Source organism: Phoca vitulina, unplaced genomic scaffold, assembly GCF_004348235.1.
Source record: "Phoca vitulina isolate PV1807 unplaced genomic scaffold, GSC_HSeal_1.0 scaffold35, whole genome shotgun sequence".
Classification (NCBI taxonomy): Eukaryota; Metazoa; Chordata; class Mammalia; order Carnivora; family Phocidae; genus Phoca; species Phoca vitulina.
The window spans coordinates 18,785,041-18,797,087 of NW_022589738.1; the positions used below are offsets into that span (position 1 = coordinate 18,785,041).

General features: G+C 41.4%; 1 protein-coding gene across 2 annotated transcripts in view; it reads left to right on the top strand.

The window, feature by feature from the left end:
* Positions 1-1,095: 1,095 nt before the first annotated feature.
* Positions 1,096-12,047, top strand: part of RP2 (RP2 activator of ARL3 GTPase) — a 52,296-nt gene continuing 41,344 nt past the window's right edge. For both annotated transcript variants that reach the window (XM_032426768.1, XM_032426769.1), the window contains exon 1: positions 1,096-1,379. In XM_032426768.1, coding sequence (XP_032282659.1) covers positions 1,278-1,379 — 102 coding nt within the window. In that variant the 5' untranslated portion in view covers positions 1,096-1,277. The remainder of the gene's footprint in view (positions 1,380-12,047) is intronic.

Genomic DNA, 12,047 nt, shown 5'->3' on the forward strand with positions numbered 1-12,047 from the left:
AGAGCTGACTGCTTATATGGCAATGCTTATGTCCTCCACTAGGCTATAAATTTCACAAGAAGAACCCCTTTACTGTAACTCCCCCTTCTCCCTCACCACACACACACACACACACACATACTTAAGTCACTTTCTTTGATAAGGAATATATAAAAGAGGTTATAAATACTTCCTTCACTAGCATGCATTCATTCACGCATTCATTTGACAAACGTTTTATTGAGCACCTAGCGTGGAGCTGAGCCAGGCCTAGGGAATTCAAAGATACGTGCTCTTTTTTTTTTAAAAAAAGATTTTATTTATTTATTTGACAGACAGAGACACAAGGAGAGAGGGAACACAAGCAGGCGGAGTGGGAGAGGGAGAAGCAGGCTTTCCACCGAGCAGGGAGCCTGATGCGGGGCTCGATCCCAGGACCCTGAGATCACGACCTGAGCCAAAGGCAGACGCTTAACCGCTGAGCCACCCAGGCGCCCCGGTATGTGCTCTTTAAGATAGGCCTTTTGGCCTCAAGAAATTCGCATTTCCAATAGGGAAAGAATACACAAACAATTATTTTACTAAGTACTTGTGCAATTTTAGAGTGATACGTAGGAATATTAAGAAAGCACAGAAGAGAAGGCAAAAGAGGGTGTGGTTGGGGGAAGTTTCTAGTCAGACAATGTGGGGGGGCGGCGGGGGGAAAGGAGGGGCAAATTACGAATTTCAGGGCCTCTTCCTGTGTCAGCTGCAATTCCTGTTCCCTCACCACTTGCATCATAAAACTGAAGCTTAACGTTCAACTAGGGATCCTTCCCGCGCCTAGAACTTGGAAACTGAGAACCAAGGGCAAGGAGACACGGCTGCCGAAGCAGGACTCCGAGCAGGACTTTGAGCAGGAACCCCACGGAGTCCTCGGAGAGGCGGGGCCGGGCCGGGGGCGGGGTCGGCTGTGCGTGCGCCCGAGCCCGCAGGGCCCGCCACTGGGGGCTGGCGCCGGAGCGGGGACTGGATTGGTTGTGTGCGTACGTCGACCTCTCTTCATAGGCCGCGCAGGGCTCGTGGGGCTTTGATTGGCTCACCGGGCGCTGAGTGGTCATTGGCTGCGATGGGTCGTCTGGGCGACTGAGAGGAGAAAGAGAAGGGGTGTTGGGCCTGGCGGGCTAACCCGGGCTGGGGACTGCTGGGCGGCTTGGCGGGGCGGTGTCCGGAGAGCTGCGGGGCCCGGGCGCCCGGGGTTCACGCCACACTCCCAGGGAGTACCTGAACGAGCGGGCCGGCGGGGAGTAATCGGGACCATGGGGTGCTTCTTCTCCAACAGGCGGAAGGCTGAGAAGGAGTCGCAGCCCGAGGGCGGGGAGGAGCGGCCGAAGCAGTACAGCTGGGACCAGCGCGAGAAGGTAACCAAAGTCCCGCGGCCGCTGGTCTCAGGCCCTCCCGAGCCGCCCCGCGAGGGTCCCTGGCGGCCCGGGAGCGCTGAGGGGGCCGACCCAGCAGCTGCAGCTCTCTTGCGCGCGCTCTCCTCTCTCACGCGAGTAGTTGAAGTCGGGGGGAGTGACTTTTGGGGGTGCGGTGAAATACAGCGCTGGAGGGGGCGCCGCGGGGAACTGCGAAGCGCTGGAAGGGGGCTTAGAGCTCCTTGTCAGAGCCCTGGGGGCTTTCCCTGCGCTCCAGGGGTGGACTCCAGGGAAGCAAGGAGAGCCGTGAATGCCCCGAAATCTGCTCATTTCACCGGCAGCGCCGAGCGGGGTTTTGTCCAGTCCTCGAGTTACACGTGGGACCGATTCTCATCTTTTTCGCGGCTCACGTTCGTCTGTGGCTGTTTTCTCTTTTGTCTGCCCTAGCCGCTAAATCTCTTGGGTGCCTAATGGTATATTCCACTGCTGAATTTTCTCAGTTACGAAGCGGACTGTTGAGCGTACGGCTTTGCGTTTCCTCCTCTTCCAGTTACCCGAAAGGAATAATGAAAATCGAATCAGTCTTGGAACGTATGTCAGGACTGTATGGTGAAAATAACCAGCATAAGCCAGGCAATATTTTACTATTGTTTTCAATGAATGGAAACGCCCTTCTTTTTACTTTTGTATACAGCCAGAAACGAGAAAGCTTTGAAACGTCCCCTAGTGTTGCACAAAACACACTTAGTCATAAATTTCATAATGTTTCCTCTTTCTACATAGTTCTGCATTTGTGCTTAGTAAAATACTTTGATAGATTTGGCAATTTTTCTTTTCCAAACAAAAAGATGTTTAAATAAACGTTGTGAACAGTTACTTCCTTGCTTAATGCAACATATCTTTACGCATGGATATTTTATAGTGAAGTTCGTATTGATTGTTATGATTTCATAGCCCTTCCTGCGTGATTTTCAATCGCCAGAATAATTTATTCATGGAAACTCAGTTCTCCAAGTGTCAGATTTAAGCAGTTGGAAGCTTTTTGCAGAATTCTGAGCCGCATCTTTCTACCCCGTTTCTCAGATCCTTCTTGGGTTGCATGGTATATTAATTCTCTTACCTATATATGATAGCATCATTTTATTGCGTAGGCATGGAAAGTAGTGTGCTTTCTGTCATACAAGAAGATTGCACCTATCATTCGAAGTTATTTGGTGGACAGTTTTTAAAAGATTCATTTCCTCAGCCTTAGTATTTCTAACAATGCTCTTTAACCTTGAACTGTCTGCCATAGAGAAGCTTGTGTATTCGATTTTTATTTTAGCTTTGTGTGTTGAAACCATAGGCTAAAACTAAAGTGCTTTTATTTATTTATTTTTTTATTTAGAGTAGTCTCAGTTGCCCTTTGACTCATTACTTCGTAATAAATGGTCTTACAGTTAACCTTTATTAACAATGTTCAGGTTAGTTAGAATCTCATATGTTAATCTTTCTCTTTTTATTTTTTTTAGATGTTATTTATTTATTTGAGAGAGAGAGAGAGAGGGAGAGGGACAAGCAGACTCTGGGCTGAGCGTAGAGCCCAATGCAGAACTCAATTCCATCACCTTGAGATCATGACCTGAGCTGAAATCAAGAGCCAGAGGCCCAACCGACTGAACCACCCAAGCGCCCCTTTCTCCTTTTAGATACATGGATGTATTCTGTGACTTTTTTTTCTTTTGCTTTTTGGCTAAGTAAATGCATCGAAAAATAGAATAGTGGACACCAACATCTAAACTTTTCCCCCATCTGAGCATGTAAACTTCCATTTGTAGACAGTTTTGAGCTTACAGGGAACATTTTTGGGGAACACTAGTAGATACTGTAGTTGTAGAGGTGTAAGACATATTACTGGATATGTAAAATAAGCTCATGCTTCTGGGTCTGTACATAATAAAAGTTAAAATATTGATCAACTCACCTAATCAGAATTTTTCTTACTAGATGAACATTATATTTTGACAACAACCCAGTTTAAAGCTCTGTTGGCCTATTAGAGAAAGAGAATTACTAGCTTACATTTTGAGACAGTGGAGGTACCACATTTCCCAACATTGCTTTACCTTTTTGGGATTTTTTCTTTTTCTTTAGGAATTTTTTATTTTATTTTATTTTATTTTATTTGTCAGAGAGAGTGCGCAAGAGCACAAGCATGGGGACTGGTAGGGGGAGAGGGAGAAGCAGGCTTCCCTCGGAGCAGGGAGCCCAATGTGGGGCTCGATCCCAGGACCCTGGGATCATGACCTGAGCCAAAGGCAGACGCTTAACCGACTGACCCAGGCATCCCTTCTTTTGGAATTATTAGGAGTGCACTCTAGGGTGCCTCATTTATAGTAGCCTGCTAAATTTTATATGATTTTAAAGATTCTTTTTCTAGTTCTTTATCTCTCATAAGGCCAATCTAGGCTAGTGTACAAATGTTCTGTATTAGTCCAGTGATACTTTTATTGAGTTTAGTATGGTCTTGCTTGCCCCTAGAAGATTTCAGTTGTACCTTAAAAGGAACAGAATGCAAATACAGCCCAGAGAACATAAGTGAGATATGTTTTAAAGTTACATCAGACAATTACCGTTCAACTTTAGATGTAAAAACATAATTCATTGCCTGAAAAGTTTCCTTGCAGTTTGGAAAAGTGGTGTTTAAATTTTTCCTTAGGTTGTGTAATCAGAGTGTCTTTGTTGAGAGGCACCCTCTGGGTTTTGGGTTTTGAGTTGTGTAATTGGGTCAGTCTTAGGGGAATGAAGCTAGGAGAAATTGCCTCAGAATGTTTGGAGACTAAGTGTTGTCATGGCAACTGATATACTGTAATCAGCAGTGTATGAAGCTTATTTTCTATTGCTGCTAACTTGGAAAAAGTGAAAAGCTTACTGTACAATTACTACATTGGCATGAGAAATATTTTTGGATTGTAAGATTTTTTTTAGTTTAAATTCAAGTTAGTTAACATATAGTGTGTTATTAGTGTCAGGGGTACAATTTAGTGATTCATCAGTTGCATATGACACCCAGTGCTCATTCCATCAAGTGCCCTCCTTAATGCCCATCGCCCAATTATCCCATCCCCCCACCCACCTCCCCTCCAGCAACTGTCTGTTTGTTCCCTGTTGTCAAGAGTCTCTTATGGTTTGCCTCTCTGTCCATTATTACCTTATTTTATTTTTCCTTCCCTTCCCCTATGTTCATCTGTTTTGTTTCTTAAATCCCACATATAAGTGAAATCATATGGTGTTTGTCTTTCTAATACCCTCTAGTTCCATCCATTTTTAAATTATTTGGAAAGAAATGCTTTCACACTTTTTATCTGTATGCTGCCTCTCATGGCTAGGCAAATTATTTAATATATAAGTACTCAAACACCAAGGAAGACTCAAAATTATAAAAATTATCCCTGCCCTTAAAGAGCTGACTGCTTTTATTGAGTTAAAACAGGAAATATTTAAGTGCAAACAAGGAAAAGATGAGTGGTACAGAAAAGTAGTTTTCATTTTCCAGTTCATAACTCCTGGGGTTGTTCCATACTCCTCCTAGATGATAGAAATGAGGATTTGTCCTCTAAACAATGATGGCATAAGTGAATTTGAGTATGGGCAACACATCTTGTATCCATTACATTTGTCTCATATTTGATAGAAATAAAACTAAACAAAAGCCTTATACCAGAGATTCAAGTAACTGCATTTTATTTGGTGTCTGTTTCATGACTTTGGATAAAGCAGTCAATTCGTGGGCGCCTGGGTGGCTCAGTTGGTTAAGCGACTGCCTTCGGCTCAGGTCATGATCCTGGAGTCCCAGGATCGAGTCCCGCATCGGGCTCCCTGCTCAGCAGGGAGTCTGCTTCTCCCTCTGACCCTCCCCCCTCTCATGTGCTCTCTCTCTCAAATAAATAAATAAAATCTGTAAAAAAAAAAGCAGTCAATTCGTGCATTTCAGGTTCCTTGGCTATAAAATGGGACAATGCTAAAGATTACTATTTAACAGGGTGAAGCCCTGTCCTGACAAAAGGGGGTTAGACAGTAATGGTCACCTCTGAAGATAGAACTCAGACCAGAGATTGGACAGGACAGAACCAGTCTTATTATAAAGCAGATCATAACTCCTGGGGTTGTTCATCAGTGGAAGGAGTGGATTTGTGAGGAACTGATCTCCGTATTAGTCAAAAGATTCAGACAGCGGTTGGATGGCAACTTACTAGAAAGAAGTATCTGCAATGAATAGGGGGCTAGATGCTGTTTTTAGCCTTTTAAGTATGTAAAGTACATATTCTAGTTATCAATTGCTGCATACCAAACCACTCTAAAACTCAGTGGCTTAGAATAATGGCAAGTACTTATTTTGTTCATAACTCTGTGGTTTGTGTAGGGTTTATCAAGTTTGGCTCTCTGCTCTCTGTCGCATCAGATGCAGCAGCTTGACTGGGGGCTGGAGGATCTGCTTTCAATATGGCTTAATAACAGAGCTGGCTGGCAAGTTGATTCTGGCGTTTGGCTAGGGCTGAGGGCCAGGGGCCTCTTCATGTGGCCCAGGCTTCTGCACAGCATGATGGCTGGGTTCCAAGGGCAAGTGTCCTAAGAGAGACCAGGAGAGGCTGCATGGCTTTTTCTAACTAGCCTCTTAAGTGATGTAGCATTACTTTGCCACATTCTCTTGGTTGAGGTAGTCACAATGCCCACCCACGTTCAAGGGGAAGAGACCGGAGGATCAACGAATTTGTCCACATGTTTTAAATCTTTTACGTAAAGTTGTTGTTACTGTTTTTTAAAGGAGGTAACTAGCTCTTTGTTTATTCATTTTAAAAACAGCTTTATCACTAATCACCAGGGAAATGCAAATTAAAACCACAGTGAGGGGCACCTGGGTGGCTCAGTCGATTAAGCCTTCGGACTCTTTTTTTTTTTTTTTTTTTTAAAGATTTTATTTATTTATATGACAGAGAGAGAGTTAGCGAGAGCAGGAACAGAAGCAGGGGGAGTGGGAGAGGGAGAAGCAGGCCTCCCGCCGAGCAGGGAGCCTGATGCGGGGCTCGATCCCAGCACCCCGGATCATGACCCGAGCCGAAGGCAGGCGCTTAACGGCTGAGCCACCCAGGCACCCCAAGCCTTCGGACTCTTGATTTCGGCTCAGGACATGATCTCAGGGTCATGAGATAGAGCCCTGTGTTGGGCTCGGTGCTCAGTGGGGAGTCTGCTTGAGATTCTCTCCCTCTCCCTCTGCTCCTCCCCCTGCTCACGTGTACATTCTCTCTCTCAAATAAATAAATAAATCTTTAAAAAAAACCACAATGAGATATCACCTCATACCTGTCAGAATGGCTAAAATCAAAAACTCAAGAAACAGCAAGTGTTGGCCAAGATATGGAGAAAAAGCCATCCTCTTGCACTGTTGCTGTTGGTGGGAATGCAAACTGCTGTGGAATACAGTATGGAGGTTCCTCAAAAAATAAAAAATAGAACTACCCCACTATCCAGTAATCGCACTACTGCATAATTGCCCAAAGAATACAAAAACACTAATTTGCACCCCTTTGTTTATTGCAGCATCATTTACAATAGCCAAATTATGGAAGCAGCCCAAGTGTCCCATCAATAGATGAATGGAAAAAGAAGATGTGGTATACATATAATGGAATATTACTCAACCACAAAAAGAATGAAATCTTGCCATTTGCAACAACATGGATGGAAGCTAGAGAGTATAAAGGCTAAGCGAAATAAGCCAGTCAAAGAAAGACAAACACCATATGATTTCACTCATGTGGAACTTAAGAAACAAAACAAAGGAAAAAAAGAGAGACAAACCAAAAAACAGACTCGTAACTATAGAGAACGAACAGATGGTTACCAGAGGGGAGGTAGGTGGGGAGATGGGTAAAATAGGTGAAGGGGATCAAGAGTACACTCATCTTGATGAGCACTGGGTAATGTATGGAACTGTTGAATCACTGTATTGTACACCTGAAACCTAACATTCTATGTTAACTACACTGGAATTAAAATTTTTAAAAACAGAAAAAAATATATTTAGTCCTAAAAAGGACTAGAAATAAATGTCTAAATTTTCTAAAGTTTTTATAATCACACCTTATTTTTATAATCGGATATATATGCAGTATATATAAATAGAAATATTAATAAAAGTGCAATCTCTGGGGGAAAAATATATAAGTAATGGATACCTATAAAAGACTAATATAGATTTCTACTTGACTATTATTTTATTATAATTCTATTCAAATCTGTATAAACATAAAGCCAGGCATAAATCCCTTATGTTTACACTATTCTAAAGTGATTAAATAAAAAAAATTTAAGCACATATAATAATGAAGCCAATAAAATTAAACAGTTTTAATATAAAAAATAGCTTTATTGAGATACATCTACCGTACAGCTTACTTAAGGTACACAGTTCAGTAGTCACTATTAGTAAGTTCACAGGGTTATGATGCCATTACTATGATCTGATTTTAGAACATTTTCATTCCCCACAAAAGAAATGTCCATACCTATTAGTAGTTATTCCCACTTCCCTCTCTCCACCCACCCCCCGCCCCAGCCCTGGGAAACCACAATTTTACTTTCTATCTCTATAGATTTGCCTATTTTACACATTTCATATAAATGGAATCACACAGTATTTGGCCTTTTGTTACTGGCTTCTTAGCATGTTTTTGAGATTCATCCATATTGTAGCATGTATCAGTACTTTATTCCTTTTTATTGGTGAATAATATTCCACAGAATAATTACTTATAAATTTTATTTGTCCAGTTTATTCATTCATCAGTTGATGGACATTTGGGTTGTTTTCGCTTTTTGGCCATTACAAATAATGCTGCTATGAATATTTGTGTACAATTTTTTATGTGGACATATGTTTTTATTTCTCTCGGGGATATACCTAGACTTGGTATTCCTGAGTCATATAGTAACTCTATGTTTAACTTTTTGAAGATCTGCTGAACTTTTTTAAAGTGTCTGTACCATTTTATATTTCTACCAACAGTGTATTGAGGGTTCAAATTTCTTCACTTACATAAAGTTTTGGTAAAGGGGAAAAGCACAGAGAGTGAAAAGTATATGGGACTGGGGTTTTAATTTGTATTCTACACACCAGTATACCTCATTGGTAAAGGCCTTTAGCTTTTCCAGCTTTCAATTTCCCAAGATCCACTCGAGTTCTCTAATTCTTTGAGCATCTCAGGATGGGGGGGGCGGTAAGCATTGCTAGATGCATTCAGGCAAATTGGGGTAAACAAAGGGAATGTGATAGGATGTAAAATTAGATTAAGATTAAATTAGATGGTATGGAAAATCCTTTTTTTTTTTAAAGATTTTATTTGACAGAGAGAGATAGTGAGAGCAGGAACACAAGCAGGGGGAGTGGGAGAGGGAGAAGCAGGCTTCCTGCTGAGCAGGGAGCCCAATGCGGGGCTCGATCCCAGGACCCTGGGATCATGACCTGAGCCGAAGGCAGGCGCCCAACGATTGAGCCACCCAGGCGCCCCTGGAAAATCCTTTTCAATCCTAAAATTTTATAATTCTATTTTGTGGTTATCAATTTAGCAACATGGTGAACTAATATAAATACAGTGCTTCACCTTCTTTTATCCTCAATGTACATAAGCTCAAGGTACTGGTATTTATTATTATTTCTATAATTACTTGGCACTGCCATTTTCATTTATGAAATAACCTTTCAGCTATGTAGCTGTGTAGTCCTGAAACTGATTTAACAATGTTGAAATTTTAAGTTATTTTATTTTATTTTATTATTTTCTTTTTTTAAAGATTTTATTTATTTATTTGAGAGAGAGAATGAGATAGAGACAGAGAGAGCATGAGAGGGGGGAGTGTCAGAGGGAGAAGCAGACTTCCTGCTGAGCTGGGAGCCCGATGTGGGACTCGATCCCGGGACTCCAGGATCATGACCTGAGCTGAAGGCAGTCGCTTAACCAACTGAGCCACCCAGGCGCCCTAAGTAATTTTATTTTAAATGAAATGTAATTTACATGCAGTGAAATTTACCCTTTTAAAGTGTACAGTTACGAGTTTTGGCAAATGAACATAGTTGAGTAACTGATCACAATTGAGATATAGAACAGTTCCATCATCCCCCCAAATTTCCTCATGCTCCTTTATAGTCGCCTCTGATCACTTTTTTATCCCTATAGTTTTATCTTTTTTTTTTTTTTAAAGATTTTCTTTATTTATTTGACAGAGAGAGACACAGCGAAAGCGGGAACACAAGCAGTGGGAGAGGGAGAAGCAGACTCCCTGCCGAACAGGGAGCCCGATGCGGGACTCGATCCCAGGACCCTGGGATCATGACTTGAGCCGAAGGCAGATGCTCAACCGACTGAGCCACCCAGGGGCCCCTTGGAGTCATGGGACTTTGTATCCACGTGCCAAGTGTACTGTGGGTCACCCACAGCTCCCACTCAAGGGGAAGCCCTTGTGCATGCATCATTGGGCCCTATGATGGCCCGCTAGCCACACATGTTTAGACTGAAGGTCAGGGACTCCTCTGACCCAAAAGCAACAAATCCATAGTCGGGCCAGCAGTCTAGGATTTCGCCTACCAAGAAATTAGCTGGGTCATATTCCACTCTGAGAAATTTAACTGGGGAATACCAAAATAATTGGACAGTTGGTGGTTCTGATGAGAGAACAGAAACTATGACTAAAGAAAGCTATGAATGGCGATTCCCTGCAGCAATTAGCAATAACATAATGAAAAGATGCTCGCATGAGATGAAAAAGTTTTGGGGATCTAATGTACAACATGGTGACTATAGTTAACAATACAGTATTGTGTACTTGACACTTGCTGTGAGAGCAGAGCTTTAATGGTCTCGCCATAACAACCGAATGGTAATTATGTTAGGTAAAGGATGTGTTAACTAGCCTTATCGTGGTAAACATTTTGCAATATATATGCGTATCAAATACACGCGCGTGTCCAGTCATCATGTTGTACACCTTGAATTTGCATAATGTTTGGGGGCGCCTGGCTTGGTCAGTTAAGCGTCTGCCTTCGGCTCAGGTCATGATCCCAGGGTCCTGGAATCAAGCCCTGCATCGGGCTCCTTGCTCGGTGGGGAGTCTGCTTCTCCCTCTCCCTCTGTTGCTCCCCCAGCTTGTGCTCTCTGTCTGTCTCTCTCTGTCAAATAAATAAATGAAAAATCTTTAAAAAAAATTAAAAAGTTTTATTTATTTAAGTAATCTCTACACCCCACATGGGACTCAAACTCTTGACCCGGTGATCAAGAGTTACATGCTCTACCAACTGAACGGACTGGGTGCCCCTATCCCTATATATAGTTTTGTCTTTTTGAGAATGTCATATAAATGGGATCATGTAGTATATAACCTTTTGAGTCTGCCTTCTTTCACTTAGCGTGATACTTTTAAAATTCATCCATGTTACTGCATGTATCAGGAGTTCCTTTTTACTGTTGAGTAGTATTCCATTATATGGGTATACCATGTTTGTTTATCCATTCAGTGGTTGAGGAACATTGGGGTTGTTTTCAGTTTTGGTAATTATGAATAAAGCTACCATAAACATTTGCATGCAGGTTTCTGAGTGAACATAATTTTTCATTTCATTTGGGCGTATACCTAGGAGTGGGATTACTGACTCATATGGAAATTGTATGTTAAATTTTATAAGAAACTGCCAAACTATTTTCCAAAGTGGCTATGCCAGTTTGCATTCTTACCAGCCATGTATGAGATCCAGTAGCTATGCCACCAGCACTTGGTATGGTCAGGGTTTTTTTTTTTTAATTTTAGCCATTCTAATAGGCATGTAGTGGTATTTCATTGTGGTTTAACTTGCATATCCCTGATGACTAATGATGTTGAGCATTTTTCCATGTACTTATTTGCCATCCATATATTTACTTTGGTGAAGTGTTTATTAAAATCTTTTGCCCCTTTTTTACTAGGCTGTTTTCTTAATTGACTTTTGAGACTTATTTTAATATATCCTGGATACAAGTCCCTTGTCATATGTGTGTTTTGCAGATTTTTTTTCCCAATTAATGATTTGTCTTCTCTTAACAGTGTCTTTTGAAGAATAAAAGTTTTCTATTTTGATAAAAGTCCAGTTTTCAATTTTTTCTTTTATGGATTGTGTTTTTGGTTTCACATCTAGAAAATCTTTGCCTAACCAAGATTACAACAATTTTCTCCTCCGCTTTATTCTAGAAGTTGTAGAGTTTTGGTTTTCCAGTTAGGTTCTGTGATCCATTTTGAGTTAATTGTTATAAATGGTGCAAAATATGAGAGATTCTTCTTCTTTTTTTACATATAGATTTCCAATTGTTCCAATAACATTTGTTGAAAAGACTCTCCTTTCTGTATTGTATTGCCTTTGCACCTTTGCCAGTGTATACATAGGTCTATTTTTGAACTCTCTATTCTGTTCCATTGATTTATGTGTCTAGTAAACATTGGTTTCTGTTTGAATATGGTTAAATATGAAGAAACAACCAAGAAAATGTACTTAGGAGCCAGACTGCCTAGGTCTGAGACTCAACTCAAGCACTTACTAACTGTGTGACTTTGGGCAAGTTATTTAGCCTCTGAGTGCCTAAATTTTCTCATCTGTAAAACAGAGATAAT